The sequence below is a fragment of the Erpetoichthys calabaricus genome, chromosome 4 (genome assembly GCF_900747795.2).
Source record: "Erpetoichthys calabaricus chromosome 4, fErpCal1.3, whole genome shotgun sequence".
Classification (NCBI taxonomy): Eukaryota; Metazoa; Chordata; class Cladistia; order Polypteriformes; family Polypteridae; genus Erpetoichthys; species Erpetoichthys calabaricus.
In genome coordinates this window covers 195,475,603-195,502,089 of record NC_041397.2, presented here as the reverse complement: position 1 = coordinate 195,502,089, position 26,487 = coordinate 195,475,603, and the positions used below count along the sequence as shown (strand labels likewise).

Genomic DNA, 26,487 nt, shown 5'->3' with positions numbered 1-26,487 from the left:
AACAATACTACCTTTTTCAGAAGATAAACTTTTATACCCCAAGACTAAAAAGTCCTGTAAAGTTTCCACAAAAAACAAATTCATAAAAATGCAGTGACCATGAGATCTCAGTTGCATCAAGCAGTGTGGCATGAGAAAGAACAAACTGTTTGGAGCAAAAGTCCACTACCTGCTAATTTTAAATAAACATAAGAAAAACTGGAATCAACAGGGGGAAAAAAAAGCATTTCCCAAGAGTAATTCAAGTTGTTCAACAGGCAAATGTAAAAAATTACATTGTATTCAATAACTAAACCATACTGTTAATTGTCTGCTAGTTAACAAACGTTAGGTACTGTACTTCAGGCACAGTTGTAGTTTTATTTTAGCAAAAACCTCAACCAGTATTCAAGACCAAGATTAACTACAGCTTTCATAAAAGCAGGCTACATTAAAAACATCTGGCATACCTGGGTCAATCAAGCCAGCTTAACCAGCATGGTGGCTCTTATTGCATTTTATAGAATTTATTAAAAGCAAATAACATTCCATAAAAGCAAGTCAAATTTTACAGAACGAAGTTTGAGTCAAATCAACCTCCACACACGAGAAAGAGCTAGGAAAATAGATAGATGATAGATGATCTTCTATGTGCTCTGTGTGTGTGAATCACTACGTGCTTCCGGGTTTTGTCTTCCTCCGACAGGACACAGAATCCATTACATTTGTAATATTACAGCTCTCTGAATAATTAAAATACTGAGATGTATACTTGATATAATTTTCATGATGATTGGAGTTAAAGCATGTTATTAAACATGGGAACACGATGGCGCAGTGATTGTGTGCGACCTTCAATGAATTTATTGCAGCAGTGCTGTCTCTTTCAAATGTACTAACCCCCAATTCCTGTCCTTCCCTTTCTTTCTCCAAATACAGAGCTGATTGTGTGGCAATTGGGTAACAGACGTTAAGCCATCTTTAAGCTTATAACGCAGATTCTTCAAAAACTTTAAGGAACACTGAAATATCTTCGTAGTACATGTTTAATTATATCCTTCATGCCAGTCCCAGTGACGCATACAGTGCGAGGGAGGAACGAGCGCCAGATCCTTGCTAGCGTAGCGACACCGTGTCCTTTAATTATTAACAATATAGATTATTTAAATGAAGTTAAAGTTTTATCTGTATAATAAACATTTTGCTGCAAAAAAAAAAAGTATGCACGATACAAATGTGGACAAAGTTAAAAAAAAAAAAATATGAAAGAAGTTAGAAAGTATAAAAAAAAAAGTAAAGATTGCAGTAGCGCAAACAAACGGAAATTACTCAAAAAAAGGAAAATAATCACCATGGACCAGATGTCATTGAAGAAAAAAAAAAAAAGCAGGACAAAGCGAGGTTAGAAATATAAGACAGTAGAAAAAGTAAAACGTCATAAAGAGGTTACAAAACAAAGGGGCCAAACACATGCGGAGCAGGTTAGAGATAATGAAAACTGGAATTCAAAAGACTCAAAAAAACATAGGCAGAGCAAGATACAGAATATGAAAGCAGAAAAAAAACTAGTGTCAAAAAAAGAAAAACATCGCAGTAGTGCAAAAAAAGATTACTCGGAGAAATAACTAAAAGGCAAATAGAGATCGAATATATGGACACAGGTGATATGTCAGAAGTATATAAATATTGTAAGGCTTTGAAGTTTAAGTCAGAGAATTTCAAAAACGTGGTTTACCTCACATGCATTTATTGGTTACTTTGCAAAAAAAATTATTAACTGCTGATAATGTAGATCACTATATCTGTGCTGAAATTCCAAACAGAGAAACCTGTCCTGAATTATGATACAAAGTCATTAAACACTGACCTCATTTAAAAGATTCAGTATATTGGGACTCGAAAGATTCCAAATATTGTTTTTACATAAGTTCTGAAATAAAAGTACTGTATCTATCTATCTATCTAAAAGTGAAACTAATGAAATAGCAACAATTCAAAGAAAAAAAAAATCTTAAAAGTGTGTATCCGGAAAACCAAACACGGGGGTTGGCAAGCGAAGCCCCCTAGTTTTGTTTTTTTTTTTATATAAAAATGAGAGGAGAACAGATTTGGAAAATTAAAGCACCAGGACTTTGTGATATTAGGAAACTGAATCAATTGACTCATTCGCTAAATATTACTCTTTAGTAAGTTTTCTAACCAGCTAATGATGCAAATTATCAATAATAATTCTTACAGCAGCATAATTTACTACGCTAACATACATAAAAAAAAAAATCTAGATTTTTAAAAAAATATTACAAAAATGGCTTTCAAGATTTAGTTTAAATAAAACTAGCCTGAATTATCTTGGAATTCAGTAATTCAACAGTACACATATTATAATAATAATTAGTTAATTACAGAAATAAGAATTCAATTTATTAAGTAGTATTTTTCAGTTAGAGAGAAAATGTCAGAAATAATTTGAAATGTACAAATGGTAAGATAAATCAGGTAGTCCATGATGATATCATCATTTAAACCCCTATGTTAAAATTCAAAGATTGTAAAATTCTTCACATTTTTGTTAAACTGGGGGAATCACCCCATCACACATTAAAATTCAAGCCCTATACTCTGTTTTGATAGTTATGAATCCCAATATTGTGGCACGGCAACGCAGTGGGTAGCGCTGCTGCCTCGCAGTTAGGAGACGCGGGTTTGCATGTTCTCCCTGTGTCTGTGTGGGTTTCCTCCGGGTGCTCCGGTTTCCTCCCACAGTCTAAAGACATGCAGGTTAGGTGCATTGGCAATTCTAAATTGTCCCTAGTGTGTGGGTGTGTGTGCGCGCGCCCTACTCGGGGTTTGTTTCCTGTCTTGCGCCCTGTGTTGGCTGGGACTGGCTCCAGCAGACCCCCCCCCCCCCGAGACCCTGTAGTTAGGATATAGCAGGTGGGATAATGGATGGATGAATCCCAATACTAGTTTACTTAATAACAGCTGAGTAACCACTTGATGAATATACTGCTATATTAAAGTTGATATACTGTTAGTATATACTGTACATTTTATATTGCAGAAAAAGGCACAACTTTATTCACTTGAATAATGGAGGTACTGTACATTTAATAAAATGCTGTTGAAAATGATTCATTTTTGCTGTATCATGGTTTAGGCATTGTGAAATTTCACCGGTTCTGGCGTCAAATACAAAAATTCTGGTATTATGACACTCCAGATTTGTTTAGGACCGGTCTATAGAAATCTCATTTTTATATATGTCATTGTGTGGACCTGCCAAAAGAACTCTCAGGATTACTAAGGCACACAAGGCCTGTTAAATGACTGAGAAGTCCAGGGAAGGAGCTGAAGATAGGGATAGTATGGCTAGTCAGTCCATTTTGGCATCAGCATGCTACCATCACCAGGAAAATTGGAGTGAAAAGCAAGATGAATCAACAAATAAAACAAATTCTGCCCTATACTATGCATCTGTACATTCATTATTCTTTTCCCTAAGCACAGAGTTAGATTCTTATATAACTGAATACTGAAATATATGAATCAGATACATTTAACCTCCATCGTTATGGAGAATGTGTAAAAAAATAAATACCTGGTAATACTGAGGACTGAGATAGGTGCATTGAGATAGGAGCTTGGAGTCATTATTAGAGTTCTCTTCATCAGATGAAGAACATGAGTGGTAATCAGATGTAATTTTATTTACACTTGAAGCACTCTTTGGGCTATTCACTTGGCTGTCTTCATTGTCCTCACCACTTGAGAAAGTCGCAAGAGTAAAGGCATGGTTCTTTTCTCCATACCTACAAAAAGAAAACTAATACTCATATGCAGGCATATAACTGTTCATTATCATGAAGGACTAACTAGCATGATGGTGACATATTCACAGACACATTATCGCACAGTAATGACAGCAATGGAAAAAGAAAAAATGGTTGCAGCCAGCCCCAAGTCTGTTCATATCTTTATTATTTGATACCAGTAGCATAGCAGTGAAGGTGACTAGCCTAGTTTCCCCACATACTGTATCATGTCACAGGAAGAAAAAAATTAATGTTTTGAAATTTTTTCAGCTTAAGGTCAGTATATTTATTTATGCCCATTAATCCATTTTTTAACCACTTTGTGTTAATCATTTAGAGTAACTTTTCAAAAATTGCCTACACAGAGAAATTGTTAATCATTTAGAGTAACTTTTCAAAAATTGCCTACACAGAGAAATTTATACAAATATTGAAAAATTTAAAATTAACCAATTAATAGATCAGAATCAGAGGGGTGAAAGGCTAGATTAAAACTGTAACAATACGTGCGCTACACACTAAAATATCTTATACACGTTTATTTTTATGGCTTAAAATAACTGATGCAAGGCAACATCAATGCACCATGACACAGAAGAAAGACAGACTATTTAACTCTAAAGTCATGCTACAGATTCACTGATGCATCTACTACACTATTCAATCTATCCCCATAATGGTGTCTGCTTTTTCAGCTTTTTATTTTTCAGTAGTACCTTGCCTTACACGATAAATCAGTTTCAGAACACTGTATATGATTGAAATGTGTACATAATGAAAATTTCCTTAGACAACATGTTTTAATTTTCACTTATTAATATGTTCAGTCAGTTATGATGTAGATAAGTCAGGCTCTATGCATCAAGATGTAGCGAACTCGGACACTGCATTATTTCAGTTCAGTAAGTCACAGTGAGAGAAGAACATTGGTTCACAAAATTTACACTTAACCAGTTGACATCAACACTTGACAAATTTCAGGAAGCAAATAAGAGAAATGATGCATTCTGCATGGTATGAAAACACAAGACTATCTCTTGCTCTCTCACACACACCAACCTTGTCAGATGCGTGGAAGAGTGAAAATACATGGCCGTTACTCCCTCATTCTCACTTCACTGCAAGTGAGGGTGTGCAAAAAAAAAAAAATATTCTCTGAATACAGATAGGGGTGCTTCTTGGTTTTTATCAAGTGCCTGATAAACACGCGGGCCTTTTCCTCTTCTACATTTGCATTAGTGTGAAAGATGAAGATTGCAACAGGGTAATTGTCTAATCATTTTCAATCCAAAAGCATGCTAGAATGAGTAAAACACGCAAGAGTACACTGAATTTTTCCTCACACTGCTGTGGTTGAGAGGGAAAGAGTACTGTGACTGACACAAGCAGACAGTATGAGGCAACTCCTGAACACTTTGGGGGGGGGGGGGGGGGGGGGGGGGGGGGGACATCATACTGCTTCATGCCAATTTAAATTTTTGCTTTTATATTTTATGATCCATTTACCAGTTAACATACAGTTGAATTAGAGAATTTATAATCTGTGTCTATTGTGCTCTAACTTCTTGAAAGTCTTTCTAGACAGTCACATTATATGATTTTTTTCAGCAATTTTCTGTTAGAGACTTAATTTATAAAATCTTAGCAAGCTCAGGGCAATAGCAGTGTGCTCCTATGACCTCCAGTCATTTGGTCTGGTATCCCCACTGAAAAGCATTCGTACAGTGCCAGCTCTGTCCAGCAGTATGTTATTGGCAGTCAGAAAATGGGGCAAGCTTATGATATTTTGGAACCGTAACACTGTGTTGGACGGCTGCCACAAGTCACCTAATTTGTCATACCCTGCGATTTCTAGTTGTGTAACTAGACATTCTCAGGAGGGAACATCAACTGAAGTCATCCAGATTGACACCGAATCTTACAAGTAATCAATATGATGATGGCTTTAGTTAAGCGTATGTAAAAGTAGATTTCCACTAATGAAGACAACGGACTACCTTCCTCTAGAATTTCACGTGGGCAACTAAATATTCTTGATTACTGATCAATAGACACAAAACAAACAGCATAAATTTTGAGAATAGTAAATGTCTATTTTGGAGACATTTGCCTAAACCACCTTACTTTAATTTCATAACATTTCAACTGTAAGGCACAAAATTTAAATCATTTATTGAACCTTGAAGCAAATAATCCAGCATTAACTTTATGCATTTTCCAAATAAACTAGATTGAAAGTACAATCATAAAAATCAAAGTCAACACAGGAAAAACTGAGTTTGTTTACCAAAATGACAAGAAAAATTGCAACGGACCCTGCAACTTGTATTCTAGAAGAACATTACAAAAATTTGGGCTCTTTACTCACTGGAACAAAAGAGAACAATATTTCCAATACTTTCATTTTCTCATTTTGATAAAATAGTCCACATTTTTAAAACAAGTTAAAAATACCTACCTACAACACACTTCACATGGATCAATCCATAAAGTCAGCTCCTTTGGCAATCCAAGATCACTGTATAAAATCTTACTGTCCTCACATGCCCTCTGTAGCACTGGGTCGACTCCCTGAGTCTTGTTCACTCTGATGCACCTATATGAGAAAAAGAATCCAGATGGTATTTTTATTGTTTCTAAAAACAATACTTACATAAAAGCACAGACTCAATATTCACTTCTAGATATATTTTTTTTTTTATGAAGACAATATACAGTCATGACGGATACTGTCTGAATCCATGTGAGCACAAAACTAATATTTTATATGAACAAGTTTTAGGTATGTACATTTTTAAGATGGGTGCCCGCAGGCATGGGCTTGATGACTGATTTCTGCCATATTAGCAGGAAGTGAAAATTAAGGATGACTGTTTGAAATAAATTAGTATTCAAATTCCAATGTAAATCTTCATTTGTTCATAAACCTCTATTTTAAAGAGAAGGAAAACTAAACAGAAGCATGAGAAAGGTAGTCACATCCACCTTCTAAGTGCCCAGAGATAATGTGCCATTTCTACATAGAAAGCATTGAGCCAAAGTAATGAAATGAGGACTTGTTTGCAATTTAACTTATACAGACATTACTCAATTGCCTAGCCAGTACTGATTCAGTGTATCACACACAAGCTAGTTGAGAATGCTACAATCACGTTTTTTTTAGGCCTGATACTAGTCACCAATCTCATGTTATCAGAATTTTCCAATTCAAATTTTTCTTCTTTATCAAATTTTCATTTACTTTGATTTGGCGGATGCTTTTTTCAAAGCAACTTACATCTAAGGTATAATTTGTTACATTTATTTTGTTTTTCCAATTGGAACACATTTAGATGAAGTGACTTGTTCATGGGACTTGAACCCACAAGCTCAGGGTTTGAAGTCCAAAGCTTTAACCTCTATATCACACTGCCAGACCGTCAGACACCCTCCCTTTAAAAAAAAAAAAAAAATGTTTTGCACTAAGGTCCTGTATAACCCGAAATTTAGAAGGAATGTGTTCCATATTAAAGTATTAGCATGATTTTAAATATTGGCCTTTACATTAAAGAAAGTGGAATATTGAAGTGAGAAAAAATGAGAATTGTGGCTTGTAACCAAGACAAGAATTGTCTTTCCTTTTATGCCATACGTATTAAAATCGATAATACTTGTGTGCATGTTTGACATGTTCAATATACTTCAATGGTTTGATTTATTTTAGTATTTGTTTTATTAATTAAAAAAATAAACAGGTAACACATGTGATCTGCAGTTTAATTATAAAAATACCATTTTAGTTTAAAACATAAGGCTTCTACATGGCTGGTTATAAAGGAGCATAGAGTAAAAGTAAAAAAACAAAAATTAAAGAATAATGAAAAAAAAAAAAATAGTACAGAATAAGCGGTTTTATTTGTATTGATTTTAATTAGAAACAAACATTCTATACAGTCAAGTCAAATTTAACAAATCAAATTTGACCCCCACCCAAGTGAAAGAGAAGAGCCAGCAACCAAAGCTACTCTATAAAAGGAGCGAAAAAGGAAGGGTATCCTTTTCCCTGAAATGGAAGCCTATTCTAAAATGTTATTTTTTAGATCCTGACATATTTTTAAAAAGTTTTGAATAGATCTTCTAAGTGAGAATATCATTTTTTCCAATTTCAAGTAGTAAAAACCATCGGTTACCCACTGGCTTAAGAGTGGTGGAGTGGGATTCTTCCAGTTGAGCAAGACAAGTCTATGTGCTAGTAGTGCAGTAAAAGGAAATTAATTTATTTGTCCTCCACTTTAAGGCCATCTGGGGGTACACCAAACACAGCTGTTATAATGGGTTAGGAGTGATTGTGACACCAAGGCTGTCTGATATGCATGCAAGGATTTTGGTCCAGAATTATGTTAATTTGGTACATACCTAAAACATGTGGCCCAGTGAGGCTGGAGCTCGATTACAACATTCATAGGTTGAATCTTGCCCTGGAAACTTTTTGAACAATTTTAAATGAGGTAAGTGCTCTCAATAAAAGATTTTAAGAAGAATGACTGCATGGTTCGCCATATGGAGCCCGAGGGTATTCTGTGCATGGCTGCCTTCCACTCCTTTTCTGAAATACTGGGTGACAGATGAAACTGGTGATCAGTATTGGCACTAAAAAAAAAAAATCTGCCCTAGTCACATCATACTCTCAAAGCATGCTCATATCATGTATTTTTAATTCTCAACTCATTCTATAATGTCAAAAAGGTGGCAAAAATAAAAGCTTTTTTGTCTTGAACATAAAAAGGAATTTCTAACATTTTATAATACCTTAAACCATGCAGGACACTAGACAGAGGGAATACGGTCACCAAAATTGGCTTTGCACCATTTTATTAAAACGCCACTAAACAAATTTTTCTTGTGATTAACAGCTTGTTCTTCCATTTTATACAAAAAAATCACACACACACTCACCAACCATTAACAACTTCAAATTTAAAACCCGAAATGATGTTTAAGACTTAAATTGGCTATTCCTATGTCTTCCATTGCTTTTTGTGGTACTGCAGGCCCATTTTCCCATCTTATAAGGGAAGTATTTACTGTGTCTTGTGGAAAGAAATACAGTATTGCTTTTGCTTTTTTTCTAGTCTATTTGCCATACCACTTTACATAGTTTGTGTGCCCTTGTTTTGAAAACATTGAACTTTCATATTTATCCTAGGTACCTGTTGTGAAATACATGGTTCCATCCCTCTGTCGTACATGTTAATGGGAATTTTGCAACCAGTAAAGGCAGATGTAGTTATTCATACATAATCCTTGCACTTCCCCCAGAAACACCAAAAAGACATATGTTACCATATGTAGAAACTGAACTTTACTTTTTTGAAATACTAGGGGGCTTTGCTCGCCAACCCAAATGTTTGGTTTTCCTGATACACACAAGATTTTTTTTTTCTTTGAATTGTTGCTATTTCATTAGTTTCACTTTTATTTCAGAACTTATGTAAAAACAACATTTGGAATCTTTCGAGTCCCAATATGTTGAATCTTTTAAATGAGGTCAGTGAGACATGTGTTTAATGACTTTGTACCATAATTCAGGATAGGTTTCTCTGTTTGGAATTTCAGCACAGACAAAGCAATCTATATCATCATCAGTTAAAAATTTTTTTTGCAAAGTAACCAATAAATGCATGTGAGGTAAACCACGTTTTTGAAATTCTCTGACTTAAACTTCAAAGCCTTACAATATTTATATACTTCTGACATATCACCTGTGTCCATATATTCGATCTCTATTCGCCTTTTAGTTATTTCTCCGAGTAATAATTTCTTTTTTTGCGCTAATGCGATGTTTACTTTCTTTTTTTGACATGGTCGGTTTTTTCTGCTTTCATATTCTGTATCTTGCTGCTCTGCATGCGTTTCGTGCCTATGTTTTTTTTGAGTCTTTTGAATTCCAGTTTTCATCATCTCTATCCTGCTCTGCATGTGTCTGGATGCCTTTAACCTCTTTATGACATTTTACTTTGTTTTCTACTCTGTATTTTATTTCTGACCTCACTTTGTCCTGCTTTTTTTTTACCACCCAATGACACCTGGTCCATGGTGATTATTTTCCCTTTTGAGTAATAATTTCCGTTTGTTTGCGCTACTGCAATCTTTACTTTCTTTTTTTTTTTTTTTTTATACTTTCTAAATTTTCCTACTTTCATATTCTTTAACTTTCTCCACATTTGTATCGCGCATAGGGTTTTTTTTTTTTTTTTGAGCCTTTCGAATTCCATTGCTTTCATAATCTGCTCTGCATGTGTATAGATGCCAACGTTTGTGAACATGTTTATGAAGTTGCGAAGGTGAAGACTGTTTTCCACTCTTTGCCTTTTATTTCTGACCTTGATTTATCCTGCTATTTTTTCAATTACACCTTGTTCTGATGATTAATTACCTTCTGTTTGCGCTAATGCGAGCTTTATCTTTTTTGTTTAATACCGTAGCGACTGACGTAATATAAAGTGTCGCAAAAGTTATTCTTGAACAATCGCCAACTTCGTAACTCCAAACACAACTTTCTAGCCCCCTCTCTGACCCCTCCTCCCCAGAGTCTTGCCCCCCTCATACTGCATCAATCAATACCCCGCTATCAGTCTTCCGTGCTGTACTCCGCCCTCCCTCAATTGGACCAAACAGTCACTTAAAACAAAAAAGGCTTCAACTTGGCTGGGACGCTACAATACTTTCGAATTTTACTGCTTTCATATTCTGAACCTCTCTCTGCATGTGTATCGCACCATCGTTTGTTTGAGCCTTTCGAATTCCACTGCTTTCATAATCTCTTATCTGCCTTTTTTTCACTCCAGCGCTTTTGGGTCTCTTTTGTCCGCGCTGCTCTTTCTTCTTTGCCTTTAGTTGTTGACGTTTCATCTAGAACGTATTGTCCTTATACACTTTATATGTGCTGAGAGTACAGGATCTGTGTGTGCTACGTGCCTTTACATGACTTGAGTGTTTTGCTGGCCATGCTCTTATTTGATAAGAAGGGCATGTCTTGCAAGAATCTCATGATCCACAACCCCACGAGACAGCCCTGGGACAATCTCTTGGCACCAAGTCTCATGTTTACGGTCCCCGCAAGACGCTCCATGGCCAGTCTTTTTTGTCTCGCGGGTCTTTTAAATGTCTTCCGAGAAGATCAGGTATCGTCGCCCTGCTTTTTCTTTCCAGGATTTTTTATAATAGAGAGATGACTTTATACCAGAGCTAACATTTTGGCCCCAAGAAAGAAATATATATATATATACACACATGTCAAACTGTGCAAAAAAATAGATTAATGCGATGTTTAATATTCAAAGATACTCAACCCTATGTTAACAATTCTAGATGATACATGTTTGTACATGCTTACTTAATATATTATGGATGGTAACAGCAGCAACATCAAGATCAAAAGCTATCAGGAAAATTACAGCAATATTCAGGCAATTGTTACTTAAAACGTAACAGCCTTCAAAATACTGCTCACGTGTGCTCTATAAACAACAAACATCTGCAACAGCCACCGTGTCTTCAGTCTACAGTAGAATTGACGGCTGAATGAGCATTAAGAACTGGTTAGGACAGTAACCCATAAAATCAGCCATGAAAAGGAGCTTAGATCCTTACGAGCCATGCACACTAAAGTACTATTTATATTTTTTCTTTTTTTAATGACAGTACATCTGCAAAGCATGATGCACCTATGATAAAGTTGCAGCCCTCAAACATAAGGGGTGTTTGAAAACACTTCTTGCAGTGATAAACTAAGTGACATGGTCACAAAGAAACATATGTGCATTACTGCCTAGAATTGCCCACCAGCTAAATGGTCATTTTTCCCCCCAGCTACAGTAAGTACACATTTCACAAAAGAAGTACCTCAATATACAAAATGTTACATTGAAATGATCTATAAGTGTATAGTTCTCATTATATATATTTAGAAGATATTTTGAAAACACCTTAAAATTCTGTAAAACCAAGTTTGAGTGTTTACCAAGACACTATAAATTAAACTATACACAGCAAGCAGTGTAGGATGTGGTTAGCTTTAAAAAAAATAAAAAAATAAAAAAATCCAGCTAGTGCAATGTAGACAGATTATGCTAACCCAGACTTTAAATGTTTCTGTGCATGCAGAGTACTGCAAATGGAGCCACCAGTCAATGAAGAACAGACAGGATTAAACCAACATACTTTTCACCCTTTACAGATGCAACAAAATTGTAATAATTTTAATTATGCCTTATTGTTTTAGGCATTGTGTCAACCGAGCAGCCATGTAATATGAATATGACTTCTGTGGCATTGTGTACTACTTGAAGTAGCTAAATATCTATTAGACACAGAAGAGGCTCTTTTGTTACTTAAATTTATTTACTGTCTTTCTAACATATTCAGAAAGCTTTGTAGACAGTGGGGAACAATGGGGAACTTCGTTGAGAAGGGGTGGAATTAAATTTTACTGATGAAGAGAAGAAACTGATCGTTCAATATTACAAAAAGGGTGATTGTAAAAAAATGTGTGCTAAACCAGATCTGCAAAATACTGCAGCTTTGCATAGCCAGTCTGGAATAACAATACCAAAATAAGCATTAGGTAAAACAAACATCAGATGTTGTGCCTTCAATTCCTTTTTTAAATAAATTCAAAAAGTATTTAAACAGTGGCATTTGATGTGACAGCCCCAATACTTACTATCCAATATAAATGAATGATGAAAGGGTTGCTGCATCTCTGTTTGACATCCGAGCACAACAGACTTTGGGGAAAAAAATCTGGTTCCTCACGAATTACTTAAGCATACACCTGCACAGTTTCATCAAACTGGCTTCCGATTCATTTTTTTTTTTTCATTCATTTATAAACTGCCCTTCCTTTGAGAAACAAAATGGGTGACCAATGTTACCCTCTCTTCTCTATCTTTTCTTGCTGTTCTTTCCTTTTCTGGAACCCAGAATTTGGCTTTGACAAAGCACACAAAACTGCAACAAACTTTGACTAGCAAGTTTTAGAACAGGATTCTGTGGGTCAGGCTGAATTATTCTGGCTAAAAGAGAAGTGGAAAAAATACAATGCAGATTGTGTGTGGATTGTTGCTTTTGGAAAAATCTATTAGTTTCTAAATCATAAGTATATGCATTTTCTTTTAAAATGTTTTTTCAATAACTTCCCAATCCAAAGTGGTAAAATTATGCTACTATTGTCGGGGGCTGACAATCTTCTAAACTTGCTTCTCCCTCTCTATATAGGAGGTGAAAATTATAATCAGTTGAGGTAATCAGAGCAATATTTAATCTCAACTTTGACATCAATTTCATATCACTTTCACTAACTATCACGAACTACAGCAGGAGTATACACCAATTTGCCATATGTACATGAGGATTTAACGGTTTTCTTTGGAATGACAAACTTATGGGTCCCTGATTCATTCATGAAAACTGAACCCCTTTAATTTATTAAGGTTAAGTCACATTTTATGAAGTAATTTTGTTTATATATATATATATATATATATATATATATATATATATATATATATATATATATATATATATATATATATATATATATATATATAAAGGCTTACTGAACAAACATCAAAAAGTACTGCATAAATACATCAGAGCAAAGGCATAATATAATAACTTCCCTCCCCTCTACGTATACAAATATGAGCTACTCTTACCACAAGTCTGTTGCTGGCAGCACTCAGGATCCTAATTTGGAAATTGAATCTACTACTGACCGGTGTTGCTATCTCAACACATTCAACAACCTGACAACAAGTCTGCATGTAATATACCACTCTTACAAACTAGGTGTTTGTGCAATTACTAACTCTGTGTTGATCTATGTGGGATTATACACCAATCAGACAATATTAAAACCACTGACAGGTGAACTGAATAACGTTGATCATCATGTTACAAGGGGACCATGTGGGGGGGTGGAATATAGTTGGCATTAAGTCAGCCGTCAGTTCCTGAAGGTGATGTGTTAAAAGGAGGACTAATAAGCAAGGGCCAAATTGTTATGGCTAGACAACTGGCTCAGCACAAAATTGTAGGTCTTGTGGGGAGTTCCTGGTATGCAGTAGTTGGCGCCTACCAAAAGTGGTCCAAGGAATGGCAACCGGTGAACTGGTGAAAGCATCATGGACAATTTAGGCTCACTGATGCACATGGGGAGCGAAGGTTAGTCCATCTGGTTTAATCCCACAGAACAGCTAAAGTAGCACAAAAATCTCTGAAAAACTTCATGCTGGCCATGAGGAACAGGTGTCAGAAAATAGTGTATTGCAGCTTGCTGCAAATGGGGCTACACAGCTGCAGACTGGTCAGCGTACCCATGCTGACCCCTGTCCACTGCCAAAACAGCCTAAAAAGAGCATGCAAGTGTCAGAACTGGACCATGGAACAATGGAAGAAGGTGGCCTTGTCTGATGAATGACATTTTCTTTAAGAACACGTACACTAAAAAGGTGCATGTGTGTCATTTACCTGAGAAAGTGATGGCAGTAGGATGCACTATAGGAAGAAGGAAAGATGACAGAGAGGCAGTGTGATGTTCTGGTTAATGTTCTGCTGGGAAACCGTGAGTCCAGGCGTTCATGTGGATGTTACTTTGACATGTACCACCTGCCTAAAGATTGTTGTGGACCACGTACACTCCTTCATGACAACAGTATTCCCTGATGGCAGTGGACTCTTTCAGGAGGATAATGCATCCTGCCACACTTTTATAAAAATTTTCAGGAATGGTTTAAGGAAAATGACAAAAAGTTCAATGTGTTGACTTGGCCTTCGAATTCTGTCTAAGCATCTGTGGGATCAGTATTGGCACTAAAAACAGGTCCGATCCATGAAGGGCCCACCTAACAACTTACAGGACTTAAAAGATCTGCTGCTAACATCTTGGTGCCAAATATCACAGGTCACCTTCACATGATTCAACAATTTACAGCTGTTTTCAGCAGCATGTGGGGGACCAACACAATATTAGGCAGGTGGTGTTAATGCTGTGGCGGACTGGTGTATACTCAGATTTTGAAAGATAAACTAATACATATCTTTCAGGTCAAAAGCGTCAACCATTCTGCTCTAAAAATGACTTCTACCTTATATTTCAATTTCTATTATGAAATCTAGATTATGAACACATTGATTTAAATATTTGAGGCCTATTATTGCCCTCAGTTGTACCTTAACTTGGATTAAAATGTTTAAATTATATGCACTGTCATCCATTTTTAAGCAGGTATTATGTGATACATACTGAAATGATTCCTACATTTGATCTGCAGGTATGGCTTAATATTGATAGGAACTTTTAAATTGCAATTGTGTCCACAAACCCACCTTCCTCCTTATCTTGGCCTCACTGGTATGAGTGTAGATGCCACTTCTATAGTGGATGAGGTCACCAAAACATTGAGAGGAGAAGACCGCGTATCACTCGAACATGAAGAGATGACTGACACAAGGTGAAATGAGGCGGCATGATGACATGCCAAACAACGGGGATGGAATGCATTTCAATTTCACCCATGAAAAAATGTGTTTAATTTGGTGCTTTCTAGGTCCTGCACAGTCTTAAAGTGCCGCCTCTTCAAATGGAGACCACTTCATGTCAGGCCAGCAGGGCTGCTTAGCTGCCTTCTTTGGTCCAGAACATAGAACCCCTGATGTTGCAGATAGGTCAGTGTCAGCAGTCATATGAAGGACAGAGATCCACAGACTCCAAGTCTGTTGGAGATCTGCAAGATGAACAAGGCATTTCCTTACGGCAGTTGATCGGATACATAGTGAAGGACAGAATATGGGAAGTTTTTATACAGCAGTACATGAAAAACTACACCAAATAAAGAGCACAAGGTTGAGTTTGACAGCTGTCTGAAGAAAGAATGAGGAAAGGTTCAGTTGACGGTGGCAAGGTATTTTTGTAGGTCAACAAATGAATTCAGTCCTAATATTTTTGCAATTATGTATATGTCTTATTACATGTGCGCAGCAGACCTAACAAAATGGGTTAATATATTGGTTACATTATTAAGTAACACAGTCAGGAGACGCTATATTTCTCAGTCATCAGCATCTTACCTGTGGTCTACCTTTAGGAATTTTTTAATGTTAATAAAAACAAAAAGTAAAACATATTTTGCAATGTATTTTAAGACTTCAATTCCAGAGACTAGGCAAATCTCAAGAGTTTTTCAAACTACAAACAGTTCATAAATGCATTAAAATACATCATTCTCCTCCACCTTTAAATGTACAGAATTAATAACAATGGTATAAAAGTAAAAAAAAAAAAAAATTCAGTGGGGCTATTTTTTAAAGATTAACTGGTGCGTCTGAAAGTTAAATGTGCCATTACACACACTATGTACAGTAAAGGGAAGTGTTCTGTGACGGAAGCAAAGTCTCATCTAAGTTAACTTATTTTTATACTGTGTTCCCTTTTCCTGTGAGCTTTTAGTCAATTGTAAACCATTGTGCCTCAGATAAAACTCTCATGAAAAGCATTTTATCTACAAAAATACATCCAGCCGAGACAACAAGAAATCTAAAAATAGCCAACAGCTTTCAAAATGTGTTTAACTTAAAATGCTTCTATGGTACAAGTACTGTGCAAAAAATAGAAACATAATGACAACTGAACAACATACCAAACTAAATATTTACAAAATGTTTCCCTGCACAGAAAACAAGGATTATATTTTTCAAAATGTCAACATCAAGATCTCACCTGTATGCTTGTCCTTTACTAGGGTTTTCAGGATACCAATGCCCTTTGTACTTCTCTTGAAGAAACTTTGAGAGATTTTCAGTAAACATTTCCAGCTCTTCATTTTTTAATCTGTCATTTTTTCTTATAAGCCTTGCAAGGAAGAAAATCACAGCTGCAATTTCTTTCCTCATCTTCTATTGCAAACAACCAGGGCTCAAACAGCTGCTTTTAAGAAAATGAGGGTGATGAGTTAAGATTGTGGTAAGGACAAAACATATATACAAGTAAAATGCTGGACATTAATAACTCAAACATTAACTTTGTACTGCTTTATAATTTAGGCCCCATGAGAGTATGGATGAGTGCAGAAGGGGGACCTGAAATGAACCAGTGGCCCATCTAGGGTTAGTTCCTGCTTTGATCCTGAAGCTGTACAAATGCCTTCTAGTTTCTAGGCCAATCAACCCCACTAACCCTAAACTGGTTTAAACAAATTTGAGACAGTCATGTTATCCAATCTGCCACAAAAATGTTTAATTTCACTACTGGGCAAAAAGAATTTTCAGCATAATCAAAAGATTTTGCTTTTAACATGTGCATTTTCTGCAAAATAACCACACCATGGTCTAGTAGAAATTAGCCCAAGATCGGATCAGCATATTTAATGAGTAAACTAGTTTCAATTGAGTCACAGACGACTGACTGACTGGCTTGGAGGTAAGCAGGAAACACTTTCATATGCATTAGCCATTATTGTGCCATCATTGGTTTACTTGTTTGTATTTTGCTATTGAATTATGCTAAAAACTAGTAAAGGGAGCCATGTTCTCAAAATGCTTTTTTCCCCCCATAAGATTATAGGAAGCTTTAGGAACCAATAGTGAATGGGTAGCCAGTCTACTGCAGAACACACTCCTGCTCACTTATATTAGGCGTACACACAGCTGGAGGGTATTTTTCGTACGTGGATTACTCGTTTAGCCGGATGTAATTGTTGACGATTTGGCCTGATCGTGGATCTGTCGGTTTTTCGAAACTCTTGCTGGATGTGTTGTCATAGCAACACATCCTAATCCTCAAACCTGCACGGAGCAGGTCTGTTTGATGTAAACAAGGATTAGCTCACACACTCAATCAGTGTCCGTGCATGGAATTCATTCAGTCATGACTTCGCCGTTCATGAATGAGCGACCAATTGATATCGATACGCAAATTATAAGAAGAGAATTTCATATAGAGAGGGTTTTGCGCGATTGGAAAGATCCTTTATTGCTCCCGGAGGAAATTCTTTTCAACAACCACACAGACAGTATGTATTGCTTTGAGGTTTTTTGCAAGCGGCACTTTTTTTTTTTTTTTTTTTTTTTTTATATATACTGTAGGCGATGCGGAAAATCTATCTAAAAGTGCAGTTTGCAAGGCAATTCGTAAAGTCTGTTTGGCTCTGAAATATTTCCTTCAGGTTTTCATAGTGTTTCCTGGACACCTGCGTGTACAGACAAAAGAGGAGTTTCATGCCATTCCAGGTACGTAATACACAGGTAAAAACACCCACAGTTCCATAAAGAATCTCACAATCAGCCTAACATTCTCATTATCCAGGATTTCCAAATGTGATTGGGGCACATGGGACTGATCAGAGTGGAGTTTGATCAAACATTATTTGGAAAATGTACCTCTCCTGATGAATAATCAGACACAGTGTCTTCATCAAATATTTGACCTTTGTCAATATCTCGTTGGTCAGACACAGGTTCTAGGGATATGACATTCCCTGCAACTGACCCAACAAAAAAAACAAAGAGGGCTATATGGAACCCATGGCAGACATTGAGGACAAATATATGCAATGACCATCCTTTACCTGAAATGAAGTGACCACTGCATCCTGCCACTGGTTGTGAGGAGGAGCTTCCCCCTGGAATGCCCTCAGAAACAGGGTGATGGGCATTTTGCTGGACAGCCAACTCTTCTGCAGAGGTTAGGTCTGGACCACGTGGACCTCCACCTGTTTTTTGCTTGTCTGCCTTCTTATTAGCTTTAAAATTAATGTTCTTTACATTATATATGATTCTTTATGAAAACAATTCTTTAAATAGTTATATACCAATTTTTACCAGTTTGAAGTATATTCTTGTACTTCACTTTAACCTGTTCCCGTGTTCTCGTGCTTACGTTTGATCTGGAATTATGACTTATTAAATAATAATTAATCTGACACATAGGAAACGAAACGCTGCTTTCAGTAAGTACAATGCACACGTGTTTAATTTGTCGGCCACTTTTTGCTAGCCATCTTTTCTGGTTTGGGCTGCTTTTGCAGTGTTACCCCTTGTGCATATTAAATCTTGAAATTCTTCATGTCCTTCGAATAAAAGGTCTTGCTCCGCTTGTGTGGAGAAAAAAAAAAAAAAAAAAAAAATGCGCCCGTTCTTTCATCATTTTGTTACAGCCTATCAAAGACTTGCTGATCATGCTTTCTAGACTCAATATATATGGGCTTTTCAATCAGTGCGGGCGCACGCATTCATCTCGGATGATTAGATCCGGCTAGACTAATCTACTACACCGCTGCGTTTGAAAAACCGACCTATCCCGAATGAGTTTCACTGGCATTAACTCATCCAAGATGAGGCATCTTATCTCAGATGATTTAAGCGACATACGGAATATACCCCCCGGAGTCTCCAGAAGAGAACAACCTCAGAAAGACAGCAAACAAGCCTCAAGTGGTGTGCGAGTATCAAAAAATCACTGCACCTTGAAACCACACCATTGATAAAGTCTGTGTGAAACTTCCTGATGGCTATATTACCCCAAAATGTTATTAATGAAAAGTGCAGATTAGCAGTATTAAAAAAATTAAAAACAAAAAACCACCACATTACTTCACAACATATGTGTAAAAGATTAATGTGGGAAGATTAATTTAGGTAACATGTTCCTTTCCTTTTAATGTTTGTTTCTACCCAAGATGAACTCAACTTTTGCTTTTGTATGTATGTAAAATCTGATACATTTTTAAGACAATTAACTAATATCCATCCATTATCCAACCAGCTGAATCCGAACACAGGGTCACGGGGGTCTGCTGGAGCCAATCCCAGCCAACACAGGGCACAAGGCAGGAACCAATCCCGGGCAGGGTGCCAACCCACCGCAGCAATTAACTAATATGTATCAGCCAATCAAGACTGGGAGTCTACATATAAATCAATACAGTATATAGCTAACTTCATCCTCTACAACTCACCACAAATATTGAAGCCATGTATTTTTACCATAGTATTAAATCATATGCCACCACATCCACAGGCTTTTTTATTTATATATATATATATATATATATATATATATATATATATATATATATATATATATATATATATATATATATATATATATATATATATATATATATATATATATATATATATATATATATATATATATATATATATATATATATATATATATATATATAAACTGACTACGCATTGATTTATTGAATTGCAGAGTTTCAATGAACAGTTTATGCAACAATTTTAACTGGTTTACCTAGGCCCAAATCAATTTTTTGTTCACTTACTCAAGATTGCCCAGCCAAATATACCTATATCTATTTTGAATATACTGTATGTAACATTATCAACCCTGCTTAATCCAGTTGAGAGTTACAATAGGCCAGAACCTATTCAGGCAGCAATGGCCATAATCTAGGAACCTGCAGTGGACCGGGCACCAGACCAATGCAAGGTACACTCACCATAGCCCTACACAAGGACAGTAAACTTGTCAGTAAACCCAGCAAGCACATCTCAGGACAGGTCAACACAAGAATAACTTGCATCACATTCTGTAAAACGTGACCTTCCACTTCCTGCATAAGAAAAAGTTATTGTCCGAGTTAAATGTTAAAACAATATCCTATACTACTACTTTTGAACAACATCCTATAATGCTGACTCCTCCAGCACACAATGGAATTTCATGTTATCGTTTGCAAACTGGTATGAGCATCCTGTTATGCAAGTTGTAGGAGCAATCCTATTCTAGGCAACAATGATGCTGAAAATCCTATTATACTTAAAATTGTTGCCAGATAAATTTTTTTTTTCTTTTTAAAAAACACAAATGGTAAAGCGAGCTTCTTTGGCCATGTCAATAGACAGTGTGAAATGCTATGAATAACAATTGTACTATTCAACTAAAACAAACTGGCTAAAAATACTTAAAACGATAAATAAATGCACAAAGAGCTGGGATGTGGACTCCTCAACAGTGTGGCAGTTCCAAGTGTACTTTTGCCATACTTGTTCAGGGCCAAAGCAGAAAGTGGTTAAGTCGTAAGCGCAGTGTTTATGTATCTTGATACTTGCTTTGACCAAAACTCCGCAAAATCCCTTTCATGTAATATTGTTGTTCACAATCTGGTAACCTGCCACTGAAACCAACAGCCTTGTAATAAACGTGCTAGGGTGACAGTATAACCACAGGTAATTTATGGGCAGAGTGGTGGCTCTGAGGCTAAGGATCTGCGCTGGTTCGAATCCCCGTCACTGCCAAAAGAGATCCTACTCTGCTGGGCCCTTGAGCAAGACCCTTAACCTGTAATTGCTCCAGGGGCGCTGTACAATGGCTGACCCTGCGCTCTGATCCCAAGGAGTACGCGAAAACTAACAAATTCCTAATACAAGAAATTGTATAAGGCGAAATAAAGAAAAAAAAATTCTACTGCATTTAGTCAATAAAATAGAAAGCCAGAAAAAGGAATGAAGTAAGACTGCCATAAAGACATAATACTAAAAAAAAAAAAGGAGTAAGACAACCAGACCTTGAGCAAGAGGTACACAGCAGAGGAAAATGATGTGCTCAGTAGCTCCCCAAAATTATTCAACCACACCACAATGAAAAACTAAAATTAGAACTTGGAAACAGAGCAAGCACTAATTAGTGTAATATTTTCATTTTGGTTAAAGTGAAGTCACTAAATTGTTTTAAATAACTACAGAGAATGTGTTTAATGGATCTTTATATGCATTTTTCTTTTATGAATGGAAAAGACTGGCTTAAAATATTTCCTAATCACTAATACACTCCCAAAGATTAAGTATGTTACATGGCAACATACAAAGTGATTGTAGGTGTGGGAGTGATTTTAGCACATCCATGGCATGGACTCCTACCTTATGCTTGTTACTACTTCAGCCTCCCATGGCTCTATAAGTAGATTATATAGTCTCAGTCAACAGATGATCTTTAGAAATGACAAAAAAAAAAGTCATCCTAACAATTAGCACATACTTTAAATGGTTATGAAGCCTATTGCTGAATTATACAAATTATCAATGGATATGGAGCATAACATAACATTCTCAAACCAGCCTAATACAAGTCACGGTGGCAGAATGCAGTAGCTTATTCCAGCAGGCACCAGCTCTAGAATGAACCCCAGTCATTTGTAAAACCATCTCACACATTCATTAAAAAGAGTTAATTTTGAATCGCCACTCAACACACCTACTGAATGTCTGGGGAATTTTAGACAAAAGCCAGAGTAATTGGGGAACAGGCCACCCAAACATGAGGAGACTTCACACAAATGGAAGGAAGGAAAGTTATTCTGTTCCGACTGGTTGGTTTACTGGTTAAAGCTGATGAGTTAAGATTATTTTATCACACACACCAGTACTTTAGTAAATATACGGCTTTAGGAAAAAATTGTCTAAGGGAAAAAAATTAAAGACCAAACAGAAGTGTATTTTTCAGCATAACAAGTGCTAAACTAAATGCATAAACACAGCAAGAAGGGGCTTCATTTCAAAGGTTTGAAAATTGTCTTGAAATGAAAAACTGGAGGCAACCTCAGGACTAAATCTGACTGATCCACCACAAGTACATCCAAAAATATGCATCTTTCCAATTATGCTGCTAAACTACTGCATGAAATTCAGAGAGTCATATGGGCCTGACAAATCTGACAGTGATATACTAATGTGACCCAACTTTTGTGAATCAAAGTAAAAGCAACTGTACTTGAGAATCTTCGAAGCTGTTAAATTTAAAGGCTCACGACCACTCCTTAACCATTCAAAAGATGGTGAGGTGAGGCAGGGAAGTCGGTAAACAATGTTGAGGAACCACTTAAACCGTTCAGAAGTACAGGTAGACAACTTAACCCACAGATTAAGAGTAATTGAATTCAACTCGTATATATTATTTTTCACTCTGCTTTTTGCTACTGCGTGCTTCATCAAAAAGAAATTAGTCCAAGAATTCTCAATACAATGACCACTGAAGCAAAATAATCAAAATGCCACAGATACAATTAACTCTGAATGACATACTCGCTGCCATTGAATTGTTGGGGCATTACATGACCTATACACCAGTGGCCACACTAAAAAGTATGAAACGTGGTTTCATTTCATGTCTTGGAAGATACGATGAATAACTATCACCTGTCTTGCTGGCTATATTCATTATAAATTTGCAGTGATTCGCAGTTAGTAAACCAATAGCTTGAGAGGTTCAACCAGTGTCACGAGCATTGAGAGGCTTATTCTGTAATTTATAAGACTTGTGAACCATCTATCCATACATCCATTTTCTTAACGTACTTCTGCAGAGCAGGGTCACAGGGCAGATGAAGCTTATTCAAGCTAGCATTTGGAGCCAGGCAGGAAAAATCCCTAGATAGGATGCCAGCCCACTGAGTGCACACAAACAATCCTCTTACTAGGGCAGGGGGTTCTCAAACTCAGTCCTGGGGTCCCCCTGTGGCTACAGGCTTTTGTTCCAACAAGATTCACATCAGTGATGATAATTGATCTCATTTAATTAGCTGGTCTGTTTTTCTCTTACTCTACATTCAGGAATACAATTTTTTTTACATTTATAAAATATTTACATGTGTTTCTATTTTTAAATGCTTAACTCATTTTATTCTAGATATTGACCTTTTCCTGTGTATTTTGCTTCTTTTGTTGTATCCTAATAATGACAATTAAAAAGAAGCAGAGCAGACACTAGGAAAGCAACACTGAATGGTGAAAGGCTGCAACTACTTTGACATCACAGCCACCAATTAGTAAATAGTGAATTAAATAACCAGAAAACCTGGAAAAAGGAAAATGGAAATCAGGATGAAAATATTGTTATGAAAAAAAATTAATTTCCCATATAACTGATTAGTATATTTTATTTATAAATTTTACCGAACTTAGCTTTGAAATTTTTACATTGACTCCCAAACACAGAACCTGGGTAATAACTGATCACTTCATTAGGCTTGCAGTCCAATCAAAAACAGATGCGAGTTGGAACAAAAACCTGCAGCCACAGAGGGTCCCCAGGGCCGAGACTGAGAACTCCTGCTCGTAGGGACAATATAACAACGGCTATTAACTTAACCTGCAGGTCTTGTGAGCCTACAATCAAATTATTTACAACGTCTATCCTGCCTTTATTAACCCGCTTAAGCTAGTGTGAACCCCTATGCGATGTCAGGTGGCCAAAAACAGGAACGGGGAGAATCAGAGTTGGGGACTTTAATTAGACATTACGATTTGTGAGGAAGTAGTGCCCTGCAGCAAATTTTGCCAAAGTGCCATTACTATTTAAATTGCGTTTCCACTTAATACAAATCAGTATATGATTACTTTTATAGATAGACAAGAAACCAAACTTTACACGGCTACTACGACCTTCTTTCAATCATCGGTTAATTTCACAAAGATATGTGAAGATCTGGAGTCACCACGGAAGAGAAAGTAACTGAACAATTACGCTTGGAAACGCGGTTTTGGTAATATCAGTGAAACCTGAAATTACGTATAAAAAATAATCCCATTAGTGTATCTTAGTATTAAAAAAATGACAGAGGCGCGTCCCTTAAAAGCCGTGTCAAATACGAGGACCTGGACCTTAAAACACTTGTAAATGGCAAGCTAAACCAATTAGTATGCTTTTGCTAGCTTTTTGAAGCGATTCGTTTTAACATATGATTTATACGAATAGAATCTTTGTAAAAAGCCAAACATTTTCCCTACGGGACAAATTATGTACCATCTATTGCATGTTAGTTTTGTTAAGCTGTGTTAAATAAAGTGGGGTTTTTTTTAACCCTTTCCGGCCAAAGTGTTTCTTACCCCGAAAATTAAGACTCCAGCACTGCCCGTCGGTTCATGTATTAACAACAAAACATTTGAAAAATGTATGTTCTCCGCCATCTGACAAAACCGTTATTAACAACTGTTTGCGGTTTTTGTGTTTTTTTTTTTTTGTTCTTTGTTTCTTACTTTCTCTGCGAGCCGAACACTCACCCTTTGCTCCCATCACTACTACCCCGAGTTGCCTTTCCCTTTTTTCCACGAGTCCGTACTCCGCGTGCCCAACATTAGCGCGCTCCACACTGGGTTTAAATCAGCACTGCCGCGTAAACCTAACAGCTCTGAGCGCTCAGAGCCAAGTCGACGCACGAAACCCTGTGACGTAACCGCGGCACCGTAGAGGAGGACCGGGAAGCGCTTATGAAAAAGGTGGCGCACACAAGAAATAAGCAGCTACTCAATACAGTACAGTATTACCAATTTTAACAGATCATTTCTAAAACCTACGAATCTAATTCATGGTCGCGTCGAATTGGAGCCTGCTCTAGCAGCGCCCGGCTCAAGGCAGGAACCAATTCTGGATGGAATGCCAATCGAACGCAGAGACTATTCAGGGTCAATTTAGAATCATTGATCAACTTTATATTGCGAAAAACAGAACTGCTGAAATAGCCAAAAGTTAACTCATGGATTTTTTTGTCACGTAATATTTTACAACATCCATCCCCTAGTTCAACAACTTTCAACCTTTTTGGCCTTGGGACCCAAATTGAAGTATTTTTGTTCAGTGATTGCCCTTTGTAAGCAATACTGTATACCTTTAATGCAATCTAGCCAAGAATTTCCCCAGAAAATGCACAAATTAACAAATACATATTCAACATTCAAATAGTGTTATGGGGGTGCTGGGGAGTCATGATTACCCAAGGCCCATTAGGATATGCGGGTTTGGGATGGGGGCTCGACGCCTGGAATGACTAGGACGTGTGAAAAGACATGGATCAGAGGATGGGCTCACCGAGACTAATTATGTATAGGGCCCCGAGTTCTGTACTACACCCCTGAATAGTGTAATACTGATAAAAAGTAGTGAAGTACTGATAAAAAAATAACTTGACAAACGGTTGTTAAATACCGAATCAAATTTAATGTCCATTTATCTTTTTAATAGATCATCTGGGCTTGTCTAATTTTCAGTTTTATCTAAGGTAAGTGAAGAAAGTGCAGGTGATGTTATACCTTGCTGGCGGCTGACTTGTCTCGGATTAACGAGCACGCGTTTGTTGCACAAGGCAAGGCGAGACGTTATTGAATTGTGTGCGCTTCCTTAAATTTGGCAATTCGGTCTGCAACGAGACGATGTTTGCTGACGATGTACAAACACAGTGTGGATATTTTTTGTGAAGCCTTAAGATCTTCATTTTTCATTTAAAAAGTCCAGCGATTCACATCTGCAAATTGTTTTCAAATTTCTTGATAGTCTGAAAGGCTTCATGCTTTCGTTTGGCAGTACCACACCGCAGAAAGCGCCTAACGGTCGTTTTTCGCCACGCTTCACGGTAAAAAAAAACGGTACATCAGAAAATGTGGATTTAACATTACAGTATGATTTAGTTTTTTGGGGGGATGAGTCTTTTAAGGCTGATAACAGAATCGGAAGAGGTTGGAGTAGGTGCTACGGGGCATTTGAGGAACGTGTCCATGTTCGCTGGAGTTACTGATGAAGCTTGAGGTGTGGAACAGGTTGTCACCTGCTTGTAAATTGACTTCTGTCAGTTGTTTCAGTTCCTCAGTATGCAGGAGCAAATTTTCTTGTCTGTGTACAGAACTGAAATCTTGTATT

The 26,487-nt window shown here is 36.7% G+C and overlaps 1 protein-coding gene across 4 annotated transcripts in view; it reads right to left on the bottom strand.

Annotated features, from left to right (window-relative positions):
• btg3 (B-cell translocation gene 3) overlaps positions 1-25,036 on the bottom strand; it is a 50,878-nt gene extending 25,842 nt beyond the window's left edge. Inside the window, exons 1-5 of one of the 4 annotated variants that reach the window (XM_028800136.2) lie at positions 24,858-25,036; positions 21,720-21,790; positions 16,552-16,758; positions 6,250-6,387; positions 3,578-3,788 (exon numbers count right to left, since the gene is read on the bottom strand). In XM_028800136.2, the coding sequence (XP_028655969.1) occupies positions 3,578-3,788; positions 6,250-6,387; positions 16,552-16,724 (522 nt within the window). In that variant the 5' untranslated portion in view covers positions 16,725-16,758; positions 21,720-21,790; positions 24,858-25,036. The remainder of the gene's footprint in view (positions 1-3,577; positions 3,789-6,249; positions 6,388-16,551; positions 16,759-21,719; positions 21,791-24,857) is intronic. The other 3 variants (XM_028800137.2, XM_028800139.2, XM_028800138.2) reach the window with 3 other exon arrangements.
• Between the last annotated feature and the right edge of the window lie 1,451 nt (positions 25,037-26,487).